Here is a 20,510-nt window from a genome sequence, read left to right on the forward strand (position 1 = left end):
ATTTAAATTTTTTCTTCTCCTTTCCTTTCCTCCTCTTTCTTTTCTATCATCATCATCATCGTCATTATCATGCATCATCGTTATCATTATTGTTATTATCATCATCGTCTTCTTCTTCTGATCTCAATCTTTTTTCTCATCTTTCTCTTTTATTATCGTCGTCATTACTACCACACCACCACCTCCATCTCCTCTTCCTCTTCCTCTTCTTTCTTTTCTCATTTCAATTTCTTCGAACTCCTCCTTCCTTTTCCTCCTCTTTCTCCTCCTCCTCCTTCTCCTCTTCCACCATCATCATCATCATTGTTATCATCATCTTCGTCTTCTTCTTATATGTATAATAGTTCAAATCTAAAATGTACTAAAATTCCTTAATGATGGAGACACAAAAACAAACTCAGTTCAAAACAAGTTCAGACCAAAAGTGCACTTTATTAAAATTTAAAATGCACCAAAATTAAATCCAGAATATACCGAAATTACTTAATGATGATGATACATGAATAAACTCGGTTCAAAACAAGTACAGACTAAGTACACCTTATTTAAATCTAAAATGTACTGAAATTACTTAATGATGACGACATATAAACAAACTCAATTCAAAACAAGCACACACAAAAAATGCGCCTTATTTAAATTCATAATGCACCAAAATTTACTTAATGATAACTTAAAACTCCTGCTCCTCCTTCTTCATTATCATCATTATTTTCTTCTTCTTTTCTTATTCATCTTTTTCTTTCTTATTTTACCTTCTCGTGATTTTTCTTATTTTACTCTTTTAACAAGAATAAAAACAAAATAAAAATGAAATAAAGAAGAAGCAGAAACACATAATAGTGCAAAATTACTAGGAAGATAATGAACCTACATTCATTCAACTAAATAAGATTGCAATATATACATTACAAAAATGTTCATTCAAGTCTGATATGAGAAGCAATGCTCCTAAAAGAAGAAAAAAAAGCAACAGAAAAAAAAGAAGAAAAAAATGTAGCATTAAAGAATATATTTTTGTGCTTTTGTAGTAAAATTTTGTTGTAAAAACTTAGAAATTTATGTATTATTGTTAAGAAATTTTGGTATTATTTATTCTGATAAATTTTGTATAATTCAAAATTCTTTATCTTCTTTCTCTTCATCTTCTGTTGTTTCTTCTTCTTTTTCATCTTTTTATTCTTTATCTTCTTCTTATTTTATTTTTTCATATTTTTTCTCGTTTTACTCTTTTAAGAGAACAAAAAAAAGGAAAAATCAATGCTGCAAAAATTCTAGAAAGAAAAGGAAAAAAAAAACGCACTAACAATAATAGCAACAAAAGAACTAAAAAGAAAACACACAGAAAAAGGAGGAATGTGTGAAGAAAAAGAAGGAAGAACGCAAAAAAAAAAAAAGAAAGAACGCGAAAAAGAAAAAGGATATAAACATTTACATTTATGTTAGTAACGAAAAGTTGAAACATATATTCATGTTTTTACTAAAAAAGCTTATTTTTATTGAATTTAAACCAATTTAATTAGATTTGATTGTCAACAAAATTTAAATGTATAACAAAATTATTTTAGGATTGAGTTTTGTGGATATAAATGATTTTATTAAAAAGATAGTCGCAATCGTAATAATGTAGATATTCCTAATTAATTTGAATAGATCATTATCACCTCTTATAGATGATGATACATATGCTTGTTTTTTTTTTTAAAGTAGTTAATAGTCGAATGACTTAATTTATTATTAATTAAGCCAACTTGCATATCCTTTCTTAATTAATTTATTTATAGTACAAAAGAAATACACTTATGTTACTAACTAATTCAGGATTATAATTTGTTTTTGTTTCTATTCTATGGATACCTCTATGCTATTGTCCCGAGCTTTTATACAGACAAATAATAAAACAAATTTCTATCTTTAAATTTACTATCTTGGATGTATCTTTATAAATTCATGCATGGCAAAGACATGCATAAGGATGATGGATCAGCGCAAGATTTTTGTTTGTTAATAGATAGAACCGTTACCCAGTGAGCAAGTGGAGAGAGAGAGACGTGGTAAATGCTGGTACACAATGGAATTATATCATAATATAATTTTTTTAAAATATAATAAATAAAGAAATATTAAACAATATAGAATAAAAATTTTATACTCTATATGTTATAATATAAAATTTTACAGAAAATAAAAAAGAAAAAAAAGAGGGTAAGAAAGTTAAAAAAAAAACAGAAGCAGAAATATTAAAATAAAAAAATATTATATACACATAAAAATTAATTATCAAATTAATTATTATATTTAAGTTATTTTTAGTATGTTTTTTTATTTTAATATATATTCTATATAAAAAATTAATTTGGTAACTATTTTTTAATATATATCTAACATAACTAAAAAAAATTCAAAATAAAGAGATTTATAAAGTAATAAATAGAAGATTAATTTTATTTAATTTGTAATTTTTATTGATATAAATTTATATTTAATTATTTTTATATAAAATTAATAATTAAAATTTATTAAATAATAATTTAGTCAAATATATAAAATTATCTAATAACTTTTAAGTATCAAATCAACAAAAAAAATTGTATATCAAACTCTACCATTTTCATATTTATTATGTTTGAGTTCTACAACCTTAATTTAAGATAATTAAACTCTCATCTTAACACACTACTTTTTAATTTTAGATTTTAAATTGAATATATATAGATTAAGATATTTTAAATAAAAAGTTGATCAATTGAGAAATTAATTACTCTTAAATTAAAATAATAAGAAATAAAATATTAAATTGGTCTCTTACGTTTGAGCGTAATTCTATTTTAGTCCTTAAGATTTAAAGTGTACTATTTGAATAAAAAAAAAATTTATTTAACTTTAATATAGTCTCACTATGAGGTCAAAGTTAAATGATTAATAGAATGTCCTACATGACAGCAGTACAAGAATAAAGTTAATAATATGGAGAACAAAGTACAAATTTATTTATCTTTTTTCTTACAATTTAAATTAAATATTTTCTATAGAACTAACGAGAATGATAAATAAATATATTGATACATACACAATTGATTTTATACATTTAGAATCTATACTTGTTCTCTAAATTATCAACTTTGTTCTTGTACTATTGTTATATAAGATATTCCGTTAATTATTTACATTAAAACTAAATGAATACTTTATCCGGCTAATTTTTTTGTGTATGGAAAAAATATTGGTGTTTTTGTTGAAAATGGGAGCATTTGGTGTATTTACAGATGGGTGGATTTTTTGGGTGGGAAGCCAACACGTGGGGGGCGTGTTGCATCACGTGGGGGGCGTGGTGGACACGTGGCAGCATTCTGGCCAACACGTGGGAAGCGTGTTGGACACGTGACAGCTTCTTAGCCAACACGTGGGGGGCGTGTTGCAACACGTGGGGGGCGTGTTGAATGATTTCCATACTACTGTAATACACTTCAAATATCAATATTCAACCAAAACACCATCTCTCTTTTCATATTAAAAATAATTTCTGACTTTGGCTTTATCCTTTATTTTATTATTTTACCATTTTTTTACACTCTCTCTCTCTCTCTCTCTATATATATATATATATATTTATATATATATTTAAAAATGAAAAGTGGAGGGGTCCAGGCAATGGTATTGGATGTTGGAGTGTATTTCCATTATCACTTGTACGCTTTTCTGTGCGAGCGTGTGCAGTGTTTCTCTCTTGCTTCTTATTCTTCCGGCATGTTTATGCTTCCAATCTAATGGGCTTTCTTCTTACTCTCCGTTAGATTTCTATTCCACATCTATGTACCTCTCTCTAACCTTTCTCTTCTTCTTCTTAGTCTGAACTGTTTACTGTCTTTCAGTCTTTTCTACTCAAATCTATTCTACTTTACCTTTTTGAGTTCCTTTTTATGCTGCTGCTGCTACTGGGTGCTATATATGCATCATGCATGCTTTTCTGCATCTGGGTATTGTGTTTGTATTTGTATTTGTGTTCCGTATGTATATATAGTCCACTCTATATGCTTTTTCTGTTCTCTCCTCACTTGTTTGTTCCTTTCTTTGATTGTAACTCTCTTCTCTCCTCTTGTTTTGTCATCTTCTACTTATTTTCACTCTTTTGTCACCTTTCAAGCATTCAAATCTTCTGCTTTTACTGTTTCTGTATTATTATTATTATTATTAGACTGATTAGTTATGGATGTTGAAATTCTGGTTTTGATGTGAAGAATATTCTGTTTCCTTCAAACCCTCTTTTGTGGTTGTATATGTTCAAGAGTAAGACTAGATAAACACGATAGGAAATTAGAATATGCTTTTAATGCAGTTTATCTATCCCCTTTTGTCTTTTTTATTTTGGGGGAAAATTGTTATTTCAAAACTTTATGTTGGTTTGTTGTTTCTGATCCTGAGATTCTTATTGTTTGTGTGATCCTAGAAATCATCTTTTGGATCGATTCGAACGGTGTATATGGCGAAGCAAAGTGTTTATCCTAATAAGGAACATGAAGGGATAGCTCACAATTCTTCAGGGCCCTGGTGGAGTCTCTTTGGATCTCAATATGGGGAATCTTGTGGCCAAATGAAACCCTTTTCACTGGAGATTCCTAACTATGTTGATCAAATTGACACCGGCAAGCAATCGGCGAGAGGAGCTGAAAACATATCTGGGAAAGGACATACAACTCAGTTTACCATCTTTCCAGGTATTTCAATTGTGTTCTAAACCAAACTGTGAATAGTTAATTGATAAATGAATATATAAAGCTGTGGATAGTTTGGGAAACCAAAGACAAATTAGAGAATATTCTTTTCTATTAAGCCGCAGATGGTTAGAAAGTACTTTGGAGTGCATCTTTTCTAAGGTCACATGGTTAGATAGCTCTGATATGAGAACTTTTTTTTGTTGTTAAGTTAAATTATTTGTTAAGGCATTAGTGAAGCTTCTTGTTATGAATGGCGGGTCACAACTAATGCAAGGGAATGGATTTTTCATTTGAAATCTGAAGACTTTAAGATAACCTTTCAAGAGGGTTTACTGATATCAAAGTGAAATCGTGTTCTGCTTAGTGACTTGTATTTAAACTGGAGAAAAATTCATTACCTCAAAAGGGATGGTAATCTCTTGAAAAATCTAGTTTGCCCTCATTGCAATATCTTGCCAGGTGGACCGAAAAGGTGTCGTGTACAGATTGGCTGACTTTTAAGTGAAATGGCAATGTATCTCTACTAGTTAAAGATGGATCCAGAACATACTAACAAAATTCATAATCTAAGGATATGTTTGGTTAGCGGGTAAAAAATAGGTAGAATTTTCCTAGATGAGTTTGATTTGTAAAAATTACACATGGAGCTCATCCATGAAAAATTTGACCTCATTTTTACCCTCTAACCGAACATACCTTAGAATAGAGACTTCATCAGTTGGACATATTCTCCAAGAGGCTTTCATTTACATAGTGGCAGAAACAGAGAGAGGATGAAGTTGAACTAGTGAGTAATCATGGACGAAACACTAAAAACTTTTTTCTATAATGATTTCCAGAAAGTATGAAGCTAAAATGATCTTCCAGAGTTGAGTAATTGGTTTCTTTAAATAATCAGACAAAATCTGATACTCTTTTTCTTTTCTCCCCCTTTTGGTGTTTTGAAGCAACAATTTTTTTTGTTCACTTTAGAAAAGAGACTTCAATTTTCATGTGTATAACCATCCAAATGTTTCTTTTTCAGATGATTGTAAAATGCCATGTGGTGCACAAAAGCCTCAAGCAGCCATATCTCTGCAGTCACCACTTGCTGATACCAACACTAGATTCGAGCTAGGATTCAACCAGCCACTGGTAATAGTTCTCACAAAAAGAACCACTTTTATTTATTTATTTTTTGTCAACATGATTTGCTTATGCTTGGTATCTTTCCATTTATAGATCTGTGCAAAATATCCATATATGGATCAAATTTATGGGCTCTTCTCACCTTATGGACCACAAATTTCGGTTTGTCGTTACTTCAGCGCGCTTCTTAATCTATAAAACCATGCCTTTTCTTTCAGTTTTGATTTCTTGATGCATTGTATGCGAGTCTTTCACTTCCTACTAATACATGTATGCATCACCTGTAATAATCTAGGGACGCATAATGCTGCCACTTAGCATGACATCCGATGATGGACCAATTTATGTGAATGCTAAGCAGTACCATGGAATCATCAGACGCCGGCAGTCCCGTGCCAAAGCTGTACTTGATAACAAATTGACAAAACGTCGCAAGGTAGGTTCCTCACCTCTAATGTCCTCATTGGCATTTAAACTATTTGCAGTGATAGCATGGTGTGAACAAATGAATCAGAAAGTGCTGCATTATCATTTTTAAAGTGCAGGGAAAATATCATGTTATATGGAGCTTAATATAGAGATAATAAGACTAATATTGTAGACATAATAAGGAGGTTTTTATTGATTGACCCAAGTACTTAATAGGATAAAACTGTAAATTAATGCACTAGATTTTAGATATAAAGTTGATGTAGTGCATATTCTAGAAGAGATCATAGAATCTCATTTTAGATGGTTTTGGTATATTTGGGGGTGGTTTCTAGAAGCTTCAAGTGAAAAGGTAGATTAGATGGAGTGTAACTCAATGTTGGAATTAGAAAATAGGATGATTGATTTGAGATGAAGTACTTATATAATAAGCTGAAATTTATCTAATGAATATAATTTTATCATCAAGGCATTTTCTATTAAGAGATCCAAGCTATAGTGAGATTATGGTCTTGTTATTTGATTAAGAAATTGTATTGTGTTTTTTTTATAGTTATCTTTATGTTTTACAGCCATATATGCATGAATCACGTCATCTCCATGCAATGCGGCGACCAAGAGGATGTGGCGGTCGCTTCTTGAACACGAAGAATTTGGATGATCAAAATGATAAAAGTGGAAACAAAGTGATCAAAGCTCTTGGCGAACAGTTGCAATCTTGTGGCTCTCAGAGTTCTGAAGTGCTGCAATCTGAGGTTGGAACTCTGAATTCTTCAAAAGAGACTAATGGAAGCAGTCCGAATATTTCCGGGTCAGAGGTGACTAGCATGTATTCACGCGGAGGTCTCGATAGTTTTGCTATCAGTCATCTTGGCTCTGCCGTCACTGTCCACTCTCTAGTGGACATGATAGACGGCGGGAGGGGCATGAATATGATCATGCCCCCCAAATGGGTTGCGGCAGTTGGTGGCAATTGCTGCAACCTTAATGCTTGACTACCGGCAAGGACACGTGGGTTTGGTGCAATGTTGTACCAAACCCCTTCCTTGCTGCGGCCAGATGAAGAAGCTATGTTCCAGTTTCATGTTGACTGTGACAAGTTTCGTACAGCGGCTCGTCCTAATTGTCTGGTCGAAGGCAATCCATCCTTGGCTCAAATTTTACCTATGGTTACTGTCTTTGTCTATCTGCAAGGACTGTCTTGGCATGGCGGCATGGCGCGTTGCCAGTGCTAATGGCTTGACATCCTGAGACGGAAGACAATGGTGATATCTTTGGCTCTTTACTAAAAATAAAAGTGTGAATTTTCTAGTTTCATGTGTGGTTTAATCATGTGTTTATTATGGATATCCGACTTTGTGGTGCATACTTTGGCATGTGAGTGATCTTTGTTATTGAAATAAAGCATTGGTCTGGATTTCCTCTATTGACCAATGTTGAATGTTGATCATCTTTAGCGTTTGGATCTGTTAAAGTTCGTTCATGTGATCCCACTTCCAATTGCATCGCCAAGAGACTGTAGCAAATGCATCATCTACAAACGGTAAATTCTTTGGGCATGCATACAAGTCTTAACATCTAATCAGAATGAAGCACAATCGTAAATAGCAACGATAATTCTTGAACTAGACAATAAGCAGATAAGCGGGAAAGTAGCTAGCTACATATATTTAATTATGGAAGAATATTAAATTAGTTATTAGTATAAAATATATATTAAAATATAAAATTCACATTAGAAATGAGTTTAACAACAAATATATTTATATTTTATGCACAAAAGAGCATTTTTTATTTGAATTTTCTTTTTAAGATGTATTTTTACTAATAGAAACTCAATGCAAAGAGACGCTAGTGTTTTATTTTTTTTTTTGGGTAACACTTTCTCTTATAATCAATTTGTTTCTGAAAAATTATTATAAAAATTGACACGATGATTCCTTATTTCATATTTGATTTTAGTTAGATTAAAAAAAATTGTTAAAAATTTCCTAGTATCATTAACGGCAATTATTAAGAATACTAAAAAGAAAGATTTTATAGAAAACAATAAAAAATTTTAAGCTTGTCAATGTTGTTAAATGCATAAACAGTTGGATACGATCCCAACCGGAAGTAACCAAAACCTTATCCTCCTCACTCATTGACTCACTAACTTCTTCAATGGTTGTCTTGTTCGTTATCTCTAACTCCCAAACTCAATTCAATCCCCAGCTCTGAATTCTATCCCTTCTCCCTCTCGCTATGGCTGCTGCTACAGCTTCTGTTTCCTCTTCTTCTTCTATCTGCAACAGAATCTACAACCCCACCTTCACCCACACTTCCATTTCACTCACCACCAACTTCCCTCAGAGACCCATCTCCTACAAACCCCTCACCTTCAACCTCAAGCCCCAAAGTTTCAATCTTTTCCCTCTCCCTCTTCACCCTTCCTCCGCTGCATTCGATGGATTCGAAGCCTCTCAAGAACAAGAACAAGAACAAGAAGAGACCTCTGAAACACCCCAACAACAAGAAGAGCAAAGGGTTTCAGATTCCAACGACTCTGGGAGGCTCTATGTTGGAAACTTGCCATATTCAATGACCTCCAACGAATTGTCCGACCTCTTTGGAGAAGCTGGCACTGTTGTGTCTGTTGAGGTTTTTCTACTTTTCTATTTTTCCTTTAATTCTATTTCACATACTTCTGTTTATCTATACATAGCAAGCTAATATTGTTTTGTTTGACTGGATTCTATAGGTTGTGTACGATCGTGTCACGGATAGAAGTAGAGGATTTGCATTTGTTACAATGGGGAGTGTTGGGGATGCTCAAGAAGCAATTCGAATGTTTGATGGCTCGGTAAGTATATAGTATATAATTTAGTCCAAAGGATGAAGAAATTCTAGTCAATTATGATCATCAATAATGTTCCTCATGCAGAGTGCTCTATCTATCTATTAATACAATATGGCAAATGGCAACAGATGATTATATAGGATTCCTCTTTGGTTGCTCTAGTGTTCTAGGAGATATCTTGTGGGAAACCATTCAGTTTCAATGATTTTAAATAACTTCAAGGTTCAAAACGTTATAAATGAAAATAAGTAGTTGTGCATGTTCCTGAATGTGCTCCAAGAGCATGCAAGTATTTCTCAGTACAACTACTTGCCCATCAAGGACTTGATGAAACTAAGCTTTTTAATCTTATCAGTATGAATGATTGTTGGTTGTATCAACACTAATGTTCATGACCCATGATGGTGACCAGCAAGTTGGTGGTAGGACCGTTAAGGTAAACTTCCCGGAAGTGCCCAAGGGAGGTGAAAGGTTGGTAATGGGGCCGAAAATTCGGAACAACTCCAGAGGCTTTGTAGACAGCCCTCACAAGCTCTATGCTGGAAACCTTGGTTGGAGACTGACTTCAGAGGGTCTTAGAGATGCCTTCGCTGAGCAGCCAGGCTTATTGAGTGCCAAGGTCATCTATGAGAGAGACTCCGGAAGATCTCGAGGTTTTGGATTCGTTACTTTTCAAACTGCGGAGGATGTAGAGGCTGCTTTGAATGCTATGAACGGTGTGGTAAGAATTCTTCAACTTCAAGTTCATATTATATCTTAATCTGGCTGTATTAACCAACTTTCTTTTTGTAATGTGTTCAGGAGATTGAAGGTCGACCTTTAAGGTTGAATTTGGCTGCAGAGAGAGCACCTTCATCTCCTCCAAGAAGTAATGTTGATAGCTCAGAGTTGTATTCTAGTGCCAGTACATGAGCAATATGGTTAATCAAATTTTGGCCCCTAAAATGCATATCATATGGTCTTTTCTCTGAGGTTCCTCCTGCCAAGTGCGAGTCAATTTGGTATCCACCAACTAAACCTTCAGGCAGTGTGTGAGATGTATCAATTATTGAACATTTTTAGTGTTGATTGCTAATTATATAGGTTTTGTATTTTACTAAAGACACGTGCTGAGGTTGATCAAGTAATATTCAAGTAAGGATTTATATAAAGTGCTAACCTTCGTGAAAAATCACATTAATTTTAAGGTGAAAACTCAGGTGAAGTCGACTTTACGTGAAGTTAATATCTGAAAGTCGTTAGATGAAAATTTAGTTAAATCAGTCAAATCATCTAACGGCTCTCAGATATCAACTTCACGTGAAGTCGACTACACCTGAGTTTTTACCTAATTTTAATCAATCGAACCACTAATTTTAATCAATCGAACCAGTTTCACAACACAGCTTCTATGCAATGCTAGTCTGTCTGAGGCAAAAGCATTTTCAGAAGTCAGTTATTAGTGTTAGACCAAAACCTAAATCGTTTCCAAGTCAGTAAATATTTTAATTATAATTATGCCATCACCCAATTTGATAAATCTGACCAATTAATTAAACCCATTTCTAGCAATTTTATGATTAGCATTGTCACTGATAAATATTTGTTTGGTAGAGCTACATAAACGTTTGGTAAAATTGTGTTATTTAAGTTATGCCAATGTATTAACTTTTAAGATGCAGGCACGAATAGGATCATTGCATTTTATTTAACTCTAGTAATTTCTATTGAAAACCTTGCAAAAAGTTTCTGAATATCATATCTCAACAGAATAACCCTCAACACAATACTTTAAGATCAATATCTACCATTGTAAACAACAGGTTTGTAAATACACAATGAGTATGAAAATAAAGTCTTTCGGTTTGTTGCTGTATAAAATCATTCTAAGTTTACAGTAGCAGGTTCGTTAACATAGAATGCAATGATCTGTCACACTAAGGAAACTGCCATCTGGAAAACGCGTTATGATATGTCGCTTTCCACACTGATTCCCAGCTTTCTCAACACAATGAGGAATTGGACGGCCGAACAGCTCCGAAGAAGCAGATGAGTCTTTATGAAGAATTAGCGCCAGCAAGAAGAGCATCAGCTGCAGAATCCAAGTCTTGAGGGAAGAAAACCCTGCACAGAATTTTTTTAGCACCCCTGACTAGAGAGGGAAACAAATGGAATTGAATTACGATTCTTTTAATTTAAGTTTGTGACAGGTTGCATCCCTGAGCAAACTATTGGTGGTTGTCTCACAAGGAGCTGCACTGGGTTCAATTCCCAACCAAGACTGGGATGTGGTATAAGAACCCTTGATGTGTGCGCATGAGGAGTATATTTAAGTTCCAGGACAAATTGCAAATACCTGCAAGTATTGTGGTACAATGTTTTGCTGAGATTACCGACATCATTGATGCCTTTGCAGCCTGCAACCACCTCAAGAACTTGCCTGAAATATTGCAGTCATGTTATCCGAGTAAGAGGTATTAAAATTCATTCAGACATAAATCTAGAAGAAAAGGAATAGAACATGTCCTAGGTTTAAAACTAAGCAATCACAATGATATAAGACTGTTAATAGAGATAAAAATAGACAAAACACAACATAAGCTCTGGCTCCTAACTTACCTAACTAAACAGGGTTCATTGCGGCCTTTGACAATGCACTCTTGATCATATTTCTCTTTCTTCTTTGAAGGCCATGTAGATTTAACAAAACTAATTCCAGCATGAGTATTCTTGATTTCACAGTACGGTGAGTCTGTCTCAATCATCATTTTCTCAACAGGAATATCCCTCACAACATCAAGGTTCTCAGTTGTCTTGAGAGAGCACCCATTTATGCCTGTTAAAGTGCCAAACAAAAGAAATAGGTATTGAATCAAACCAAGAGCAAGAAGGGAAACACGCCATTCATATCTTCTACTTTTTAGACAAAAAGTTATGAGAAAACACAGCTTTCCCAAAGTACACATATCATTTTTACCCCGAAGAGCTTGTAATCAGCACCGAAAAATTAGTTGTGGTTATATTTACAGACAGGTAACATTTAAATTAGACATACCTAGGTCTAGGTGACTTCAAATGGTTAACAAGTGTAATAAAGCTCAACTATGGATTACCTATGTACATGTTATCGAAGGAAAGAAGCTTATTGCAATCATCCGTGCTACCAGTAAAAGAATGTGCAACTCCGGCAGTGAACCTGACATATAAGCAGAGATTATAAGTCCTCCTTTTCATATATCATAGTGATTACAGTACACCATTATGTGCAAGGAATAGGCCAAAATGAACCATATATGAGTCCTTTTCATATATTCATAGTGATTATATGTATAGTCAAGGCCTCATCCTTCAAATGAGAGCTTGAGGGGTTTGAAATGAACCATAAGTATCTCCAAGCAACCACACCCTATGTATTTCCAAAGCAGAAACAACATAGCCAAGGATGGCAACAACATTTTCTAATCCTTAAAACTAATTTCTCAAACCAGATAGAATCATAAACCAAACAAAGCAGATATTAAAGCAGCCCTATATGAATATTAATAATTTCAAAATATGAGGTCCAACAACCGCACCTGTACTTATTTTTCTCAACAATTTCACAGAAGTCTGCAGCAGCTGCTCGCATGTGTAAAAACATAGGTAGTTTTGTGATATGTGCTAATTCAAACTGCTTCTCGAAATACCTTGCTTTCACCCAAAAAAATAAAACAAAAAATTCACATAATCAAACATATCAGGGAAACAAGTACAAGAAAAGAGGAAAAAGAGATCTTATGTGACATGTTTTAAGAATGGATATGTTGCAAATGCATACTTCTTTTGAATCTCTGCAGGGCAAAAATGAAGTCTATCATAGTCCAACCCACATTCTCCAACTGCCACGACCTACCATATGAAGAAGAGAAAGCAGAGTATATAACTATTATTTCCAAATGGTTACTTGGGCAGGATTTTTTTTTACTTTCTGAACTAGAGCAAAATTTCAGCCACCATATGGAATAACAACATACAAGATGAAAACGTTTTGGGAGTAACATTTATTAGAAATGAGGCAACTACTATTTTACCTTAAATACTAAATACCAACTACCTACTGAATAAGTCACTTAAGATTCAAAGCCACGCAGGTTAGCATTCAGAAATAACCAGTTAAACTTAAGAATACCTTTCCTTTTTGAATTCCCTCTTTAGCTAATGACACAAGAGCCTGGAAATGATTTTCTGGATCTCCACTCTCCTCGAATTCCTGAACTAATACACTAAGATGGTTATATACACTTCAATCTAAACTACTTCTCCAAAGAAGAGCTTCCACAGAGAAAAGCAACCTTGCAACGTGTCGGATGCACACCGACTGTGCAGAACAGTCGTCCTATGACACACAAAACACAACAAAATTATCCACATTTGGCATCCGAGATTCATAAAGAGAAAATGATGGTAATGTAACAAACCATCAGTTTCAGCAATTGCAAGTGCTTCCCTCGATTCCTCCAAGGATCCACCGGTTACCTGCAACACAAAAAGCAAGTCCTTCTAACCGTGAAACTTCCAATAATTTTATTCACAAATCACAATGAAATTGAAGCTTGTGCTCTGATTGAGGGCAAATTTTGTAATTTTCCCCAGAAGTCAGCTATTTTAACATCAGAATTCACATTTTATGGCAGTTGATGAAGTAATAGATAATTGAAGTTGGAGTAGACACTATAGGCATCAAAGCATTCTTGAGAAATAGAAAAGTAGCATGTAAAAATTGAGAGAGAGAGAGAGAGAGAATATGAGAGGAAATACAATGATGCGGTCGACGCCTGCAGCCCAAGCTCTGGAGAGAACCGTAGATAAATCTGCAAGGTGGCATTGCTTGCCGTTGTAGATTCCCTTAAACATGCCATCTGTGTGTTGAGACACTTAGAATTGGAGAAATGGTAATTGGAGAAAGATAGATACATAAAAATGCGGAACAATTGTTTGATGAAATGCCTAACCTGTGAAGTTGACGGCTATATCTGCGAATAACACACACAGTGCGAGTTCATTAGTTCAAGTTCGAAGAAACTGAATAGAACTAATGAAATCATTATTTACCTATCATTCGAATGCCGGCCATGCCTCCCTCGGCTTTCAGCTCACTCGCTCCTCTACACCACTGTCACGACCACACACGCGCCGTCTTCATATTATTCTGCATCAAATTGTCTCCTTTTTCTTTTATGGCTCGGGCCCTTTTAAGACAAAAACATGCTAAGACCTGCTGGACCAAAAACAAAACTTAGGCCCAGAAAGTCTGGATTAATAAGTGCTTAAGTTGACTGCTTAACTTGCTCATTTTAGATAAGGGGTTATTGAGTTACGAAATGCACATCACATATTATCTAGAATAACCATCCGACTAATTAAATTCTTGACCTTTCGGATCTAGTGCTCTAATATCATGTCATGATATCACTCATCCCAAAAACTTCAGCTGATGGGAAAAAGTAACACTAATGGTTATATCTCTAATACTCCATAAACCTCCATTGTACACATTGTACAAGTATTCCATTAACTCCTCATACTTTTCCTTTGTGTATACAATAATTATTCAGCCATAAATTCTTAAATAAAATTTAGATCCATAATGAATTATTTTTTAATTTATTGGATTATACAGTAAAAAACTAAAAAAAAATCAATCAGTTTTTATTCACGTGAAAAACAAACAATATTTTAAGTCACCCAAAAAAAAAACAAACAATATTTTAAATAATCATTTTAACTTACGCATTAACTTGATACATTTTTCTATTGGGTGTGAAATCTATTATTCTATTAATATATAAGTATAAGCCATAACCCGAAATTATATTTTTGGTAATGTTATGACAACCTTTTTTAATTGTTTTTATTTTAAGTTAAAGTGCCTTCTTATCGAATCCCTTGAATCAGAAATATATATGCTGTTGGGTGATCTATAGAACTAGATTGAATATAAGCAGGGATCCAAACTCATTGTTCAACTCATTCAACTGGTCAATTTCAGAGATTGTTTAGCAAGTTCACTTAGGTAGCGTTTGGTGGAGAGACAGAGACTGAAATACTGAGACCGAGAGACAGAGATAGACAGATATTGAAATAAATTTTAGTATTCTGTTTGGTACAAAGTGGAAAACAGAAATTGAAACAAGAATGAAATTTTAATTTAATTTATACAAAAAGTAAAATTGAAATTAATTAATTGAAATGAAGGTATTTTAGGTATAAAATGTTATTAAAGTTTCAGTCTCTATCTCTAAACATTTTAGTCCCCTATGTTCCTACTTTTTAAAAGTACTGAAATATTAAAATTTTAGAGACAGAGACAGAAATTTTAATACCAGTTTCTGAACCAACAAACATAATACTAAATCTCAGTCTCAGTCTCCCAATCTCTGTCTCAATATTTCAAAACAAACACTACCTTACATAATATATCATATCTCATGTTTCTCAATAGAATTCACTCCGCACATGTTTTAAACTTGCTTAATTATATATTTTTTAATAACAACTTAAAAAGATTGAACAGTAGTACTAGTACAGTACTTTATACGAGAATGATTTATTACCAACATATAAACAAGAAACCTTGGCACTGATAACTGACTCAATATATGAGGGGAATTGATCCTCATAATTTTTTTTGAAAGGAGGAGCTCGACACAACAAGTGGAGCATAGATATAATAAATAAACACAATTATAAAAAAAGATTGAAAGAATTCTTGCGTAAAAAGATTTGTAACAGCAGATGATCGATTTTATTGATAAATTCACACTAAAAAATTGATCGATCTCATTGATAAATCCTCGTAATTGTTAACAAAATTAAGAGTGTAAAATGTGATTTTTAATTCTTTATTATTTTCTCTTCTATTTATTTTTAGTCCTATTTATAAAATTAATAATAAAAGATCACATTTTAATCCTTTAATTATTAAAAAGATAGAGAAAATTCATTTCCATATAGCAGATATAATGGTAATTCACGGACGACACATCGTATAAACTATAAAGACGTTGAAAAGCAACATCAATAAACCGACTTAATTAAACATATGTACATGAATGACTTCTATAAGATACCAGCCGAAGAAAAAAAAGAAAAAATATGTGGAACGCGGAACACACACTTTCCATGAACAAGTGCCTCCGTTCTCCCCCGTCAAATGATTCTAGAATCTCAAACAAATACTAAAACAAATAAAAAAATAAATAACGGCAAAGGAAAAGCAAAATTAAACACGAGAACGAAAAGAATGATAATCACAAAGACGTTTAGGTCAACAAGGTGGCTTGAGTTGACTTGACATTTGATTGATTCCACATTCGCAGCCAGCACTATTAACAACACCAACCCATTCAATTTGACCGGATATTTTCAATTCTGATGAGTCATCAGTTTCTCAAAACTATGGGAAGAATTATAGCCAAGGCGATTATGAGAAGCAATATGATGGCAATAAAGGTCCACTTGCGGGTGTTCTTCTGGTGCTTTCTAGCAACTTGGAGTTGCTGTACACCACCCCTAACGTACGAATTAGCACGTGCCATGTGGCTCTCAATGTCGTCGAGCTGTTCACCTTGTGTTTGGACCAACACTGACATGTCCAAGAACACCTGGTGAAGCTCCTTGAGGTTCCTCTCTATCTCTTTCACCGCACCGTGCCTCTCCTGAATCTCTTGAATTGTGTTCATCACTGTCGCTCTCCCTTGTTGTTGGATTGCTTTCTGGAGGAAAGTTTCACTCTCACCTGAATCCACCACAATTTTATGCAATTTTGTTTCATAATCATTATGATAAATAATTTTGTTATACAAGACATTTGGCTTATAGTGTAATTTTGTCGTGTAACGAAATTTAACTTTACGTGTAGTTAAACTTTTTTGGTAAACTATTCTACGTACTATATAAAAATCAATTTGGGGAATGTGGTACAAAGTAAGTGGTTGTTAAAGTGGAAAATGCCAAGGAAAAATGCTGTTTGAATTTGTCGTTGATAGAAGTCTTGTGTGATAGAAGAATAAAAGAGCTTTCTGTGTATCTTTTCGTATTTTGTACATCTGATTTTTTTCATACTAAACTAAATTAGAGTTTATATGAATGGAGAAGGATATGTAGTTCTATAGTACATCTATCTCCTCAGGTGAATTTTTAAATTGTTGTCAATTGTGTTATTTTAAGATTTGTACTATTTTAAATGGTGGTGTAAGATATTCTATATCTAAAATGAATTTAACATTTTTTTTCCTTAATAGAATCTACTTCTTAGTTATTCTCACTTTTTAATTTAGATATGGAAGAGAGAATGGTGTAAGACATAATCATAGAGTCTATGAGTACTTTACGCAACTGAATATCAGAAGATAAAATCGAACAGTTCGATTTATAAAAAGTATAAAAATTGGACCCATCGATTTTTTAGTATACAAATCGGACCTTTTGATTTGTGTTTAAAAAATTAAAAAAATTTGAAGTACACACATCGGAGGGTTCAATTTGTGTACTCCAAATTTTTAAAATTTTTTAAACACAAATTAGAGGGTTTGATTTGTGTACATCCCATAATTTTAAAATATATCAAAAATTACTATGTTAAAATATATCTAAATTTTTGAGCTAGTTATTCCTACTAGAATTTATCCGTATTCAGTTAACATGCAAAACTTGAAGGCTCGCCTTAATTTGAGTATAACCAAACTTCAAAGTCATCAAAGTATTTAAACTTAAATCCCCTAAAATACTAACCAGATATCCTCATTCCATGAGGCTTGTTAAAGAATTCAAAGTTTCAAAATACACGTATTAAAACTAACTAAATAAAGTATCACCTAAATCCCAAGCCACCTTAAATCATTTAAAAATCTCATTAGTTATTTGATTATTTCTCTACTTCTCCTTAATATTATATTCACTTCTGTTTATCTCCTTAGAATAAACTCAAGTAATTTATAATATAATCATAATAATTTGATCATGAGACATGATTAATCCCAGTAGACAGTTAAAAAAAAAGAAAATAAGAAAGAGGGGCTAATTACCGGTAGAGATGAGAAGGTCAATGGTTTTGTCATCAGGATTCTCGCCGGTGACGGTGTAGTACCGACGTTGTACGGTATCTCTATACTCCGACGATATCTGATCTCTGAGTTTGTTGAAACTCTCCATTGACTCCTTCAGGTTCTTTCTCAGTCCATTGACCACAGACGTCCGCGTCCGGTCAGAGGAAGAGCCAGGCCCGCAGCCAGGGACGGACAGACTAGCCTCGTTAGCCCGGTCAAGGGCCTCCAAGCGGGCCTTGAGGACCCTGGCCTTCCTGAGGGCGGTGGTGACATCAGCATCCATACGAGAGCGAAGGTCCTTCACATCCTTTGCGGTGTGAAGAGCCTTGCTCTTCTCGTTGGAGACTCGGAGGCTGTTGTGGATGTTCTCGAGCTCCTTCAGCTCCTGTTTCAGGGATTCAACTTCCTCGAAGAACTTGTTGAGGTTGTTCTCGACGGACGGCGTCGTTTCCGCCATCTCGATGACATGCTGGTTCTTGTCCCGCGGTGGAGAGAGTAAGTCGTTCATCTTTAATTTCTTTTTCAAGATATTATTCTTTCTCTTGTGTTTGAAGAAACTTTGAATGGAGATTAAGAGGAAATTAGATGGACTGCGATCTTGGGCTCTTTCATTTTTATGGGCTGCCGCTCGCTTTTAATTATATTCATGGAAAACTACGGTACATATTTAAAAAATCGAAAAAATTAATTATTTGGGACCGGGTCAAATTCAAACCCATGTACATGACTTGAAAGAGGATACAAACTGAAAAAAGAATTAAAGATTATATTATTATAAAAATATTATATATAAATAAAAACTCAATTATTAAATAAATTGTACGTTTAATTGAAAGAGAGACCGATACTGAAATTAAAGATTAAAATTGAGAGATAGACACCGAAATCAGTCTCACGACCTTTAAGTGAGTATAGAGAGATTATATTATTTGAGTTATAATTCATTGACAGTAGAAAGCAGAGATTAAAATAAGAATGAAATTTTAATTTAATTTTCAGAAAGAGTAAAGTTGAAATTAATTAATTGAAATGAGAATATTTTAAGTATAAAATGTTATTAAAATTTCAGTATCTGTCTTAAAAAATTTCAATTTCTGTCATAAAAAATTTCAGTCTTTTGTATCTCCATTTTTTGGAGATACAGAAATACTGAAATTTTGGAACAAATACTAAAATTTTAGTAACAATCTCTAGACTAACAAATATAGATACTGAGTCACAGTCTCTCATTTCTTTTCTAATATTTTAAAACAAACGCTAACTTATTTTTTTTATGACTATTCACATAAAAAATAATTATTTTTACTGATGTAACGTTACATCATTAGATATATTGTGTAAATTTTTATACTAATAATGTATTAAAATTAATTTTATATTATGTATTTATATATAAATATATATTATTTAATTTATTTTTAATATATATTTTATATGAATAATTAATAGTTTATTTTTTACAGTTTACACGATAAACATGATATTATTAATTATTATTATGGAATGGACAAATAATTGATTGAAAAGGTAGTAAAAAGAGGAAATACCTAAGAAGTTTGGTGTGCGGATACGCAGAATAGAACGAAAGGGGAGTGAATGAGGGTAAGGGCTATGGTAATTGGTACGCTTCTAGAGGATTATCGTTAAACTTTTCCGTTTACTTGTTAATTACTTTATAGTAGTAGTTAAATCTGTTGCAGTAGTTTGGTCCTCTCCTCTCCTATATATCCTGTGTGTGTACCTGCCAAGGAGGAAGTTTCCTATGTGTCTTTGTTGTTAGCCTCCCATTGGATATTTAATTATTTATTTATCTCAATTTATTTATAATCAATTGCTATAGCAGTATTCAGATAAGGTGGATGCTCCGGTAAAGTTGTCAAATTCAACTTTTTGTAAAGATGTTTTTCATTTTGTGGTTGTTATTAATTTAAAAGTGTATCACTAAAAGTGTTGCTTTAAAGAAAAAGTGTTACCCTTAATCGTTAACTTGGCTCTTATACCAATTTTTAACGTCGACTTTTCTAATTTTTTAATTTCTTTTTTGGATTTTGATAAAAAATAATTTGCAAATCCATAATCTAAAGTATTGACCATCTTTTAACTTTTCAATCTTGTTTTAGTTTATAATATTCTTTTTTGCATGGATTATTGTATATAAAATCTTTTATCTGTTTGTCTTTTTTTTTAATATAATTTCTCAAATCCTCAATAACTTCTTTTATTTCTATATTTTCTCTTGTTTCTAAATATCTGTTTAATTTTTCAATTTCATTCTCCATTTTTTCTTTCAACAACTTTAATTCTTTTAAGTCATAATATGGTTTTCCAGGCATT

General features: G+C 33.0%; 4 protein-coding genes across 6 annotated transcripts; 2 read left to right on the plus strand and 2 right to left on the minus strand.

Annotated features, from left to right (window-relative positions):
• The first annotated feature begins 3,645 nt into the window (after positions 1 to 3,645).
• LOC130955881 (nuclear transcription factor Y subunit A-10-like) lies at positions 3,646 to 7,722 on the plus strand. Of its 3 annotated transcripts, none has more exons than XM_057882872.1 (6): positions 3,646 to 3,813; positions 4,448 to 4,715; positions 5,740 to 5,849; positions 5,937 to 6,005; positions 6,139 to 6,279; positions 6,845 to 7,722. In XM_057882872.1, exons 2-6 carry the CDS (start codon positions 4,481 to 4,483, stop codon positions 7,265 to 7,267), a joined length of 978 nt encoding a protein of 325 aa, XP_057738855.1. In that variant the 5' UTR covers positions 3,646 to 3,813; positions 4,448 to 4,480; the 3' UTR covers positions 7,268 to 7,722. The 3 variants fall into 3 exon arrangements, with proteins under 3 accessions (XP_057738855.1, XP_057738854.1, XP_057738856.1); XM_057882871.1 differs by lacking the exon at positions 3,646 to 3,813 and adding an exon at positions 3,945 to 3,977; XM_057882873.1 differs by lacking the exon at positions 3,646 to 3,813 and adding an exon at positions 4,216 to 4,287.
• Positions 7,723 to 8,369: 647 nt separating this feature from the next.
• LOC130955728 (33 kDa ribonucleoprotein, chloroplastic) lies at positions 8,370 to 10,275 on the plus strand. Its single transcript, XM_057882670.1, has 4 exons — positions 8,370 to 8,912; positions 9,013 to 9,114; positions 9,524 to 9,832; positions 9,913 to 10,275. The coding sequence occupies exons 1-4, from the start codon at positions 8,517 to 8,519 to the stop codon at positions 10,021 to 10,023; spliced, it is 918 nt and encodes a 305-aa protein (XP_057738653.1). The 5' UTR covers positions 8,370 to 8,516; the 3' UTR covers positions 10,024 to 10,275.
• Positions 10,276 to 10,835: 560 nt separating this feature from the next.
• Positions 10,836 to 14,283, minus strand: LOC130955726 (uncharacterized). Its single transcript, XM_057882669.1, has 12 exons — positions 14,182 to 14,283; positions 14,082 to 14,102; positions 13,888 to 13,988; positions 13,548 to 13,605; positions 13,422 to 13,465; positions 13,259 to 13,339; positions 12,908 to 12,978; positions 12,666 to 12,776; positions 12,204 to 12,286; positions 11,710 to 11,926; positions 11,447 to 11,530; positions 10,836 to 11,214 (listed from the first exon to the last, which is right to left on the minus strand). Exons 1-12 carry the CDS (start codon positions 14,201 to 14,203, stop codon positions 11,148 to 11,150), a joined length of 960 nt encoding a protein of 319 aa, XP_057738652.1. The 5' UTR covers positions 14,204 to 14,283; the 3' UTR covers positions 10,836 to 11,147.
• Positions 14,284 to 16,118: 1,835 nt separating this feature from the next.
• On the minus strand, positions 16,119 to 18,805 carry LOC130955358 (syntaxin-121). Its single transcript, XM_057882197.1, has 2 exons — positions 18,156 to 18,805; positions 16,119 to 16,867 (listed from the first exon to the last, which is right to left on the minus strand). Exons 1-2 carry the CDS (start codon positions 18,682 to 18,684, stop codon positions 16,512 to 16,514), a joined length of 885 nt encoding a protein of 294 aa, XP_057738180.1. The 5' UTR covers positions 18,685 to 18,805; the 3' UTR covers positions 16,119 to 16,511.
• Between the last annotated feature and the right edge of the window lie 1,705 nt (positions 18,806 to 20,510).

The sequence above is a fragment of the Arachis stenosperma genome, chromosome 10 (genome assembly GCF_014773155.1).
Source record: "Arachis stenosperma cultivar V10309 chromosome 10, arast.V10309.gnm1.PFL2, whole genome shotgun sequence".
Classification (NCBI taxonomy): Eukaryota; Viridiplantae; Streptophyta; class Magnoliopsida; order Fabales; family Fabaceae; genus Arachis; species Arachis stenosperma.

Bases quoted from the DNA above. Each gene is read 5' to 3' on its own strand.
- LOC130955881 (XM_057882871.1), top strand. The intron at 4,716-5,739 runs GTATTTCAATTG...TTTCTTTTTCAG, and splicing joins TCAGTTTACCATCTTTCCAG to ATGATTGTAAAATGCCATGT. The intron at 5,850-5,936 runs GTAATAGTTCTC...TTCCATTTATAG, and splicing joins TAGGATTCAACCAGCCACTG to ATCTGTGCAAAATATCCATA.
- LOC130955358 (XM_057882197.1), bottom strand. From the start codon at position 18,684: ATGAACGACTTACTCTCTCCACCGCGGGACAAGAACCAGCATGTCATC. The intron at 16,868-18,155 runs GTAATTAGCCCC...TGGTGGATTCAG, and splicing joins TGACCTTCTCATCTCTACCG to GTGAGAGTGAAACTTTCCTC.
- LOC130955728 (XM_057882670.1), top strand. From the start codon at position 8,517: ATGGCTGCTGCTACAGCTTCTGTTTCCTCTTCTTCTTCTATCTGCAAC. The intron at 8,913-9,012 runs GTTTTTCTACTT...TGGATTCTATAG, and splicing joins GCACTGTTGTGTCTGTTGAG to GTTGTGTACGATCGTGTCAC. The intron at 9,833-9,912 runs GTAAGAATTCTT...TAATGTGTTCAG, and splicing joins TGAATGCTATGAACGGTGTG to GAGATTGAAGGTCGACCTTT.
- LOC130955726 (XM_057882669.1), bottom strand. From the start codon at position 14,203: ATGGCCGGCATTCGAATGATAG. The intron at 13,340-13,421 runs GTTGCTTTTCTC...GTATTAGTTCAG, and splicing joins TGCATCCGACACGTTGCAAG to GAATTCGAGGAGAGTGGAGA. The intron at 12,979-13,258 runs GTATTCTTAAGT...TTCATATGGTAG, and splicing joins AGGGAATTCAAAAAGGAAAG to GTCGTGGCAGTTGGAGAATG.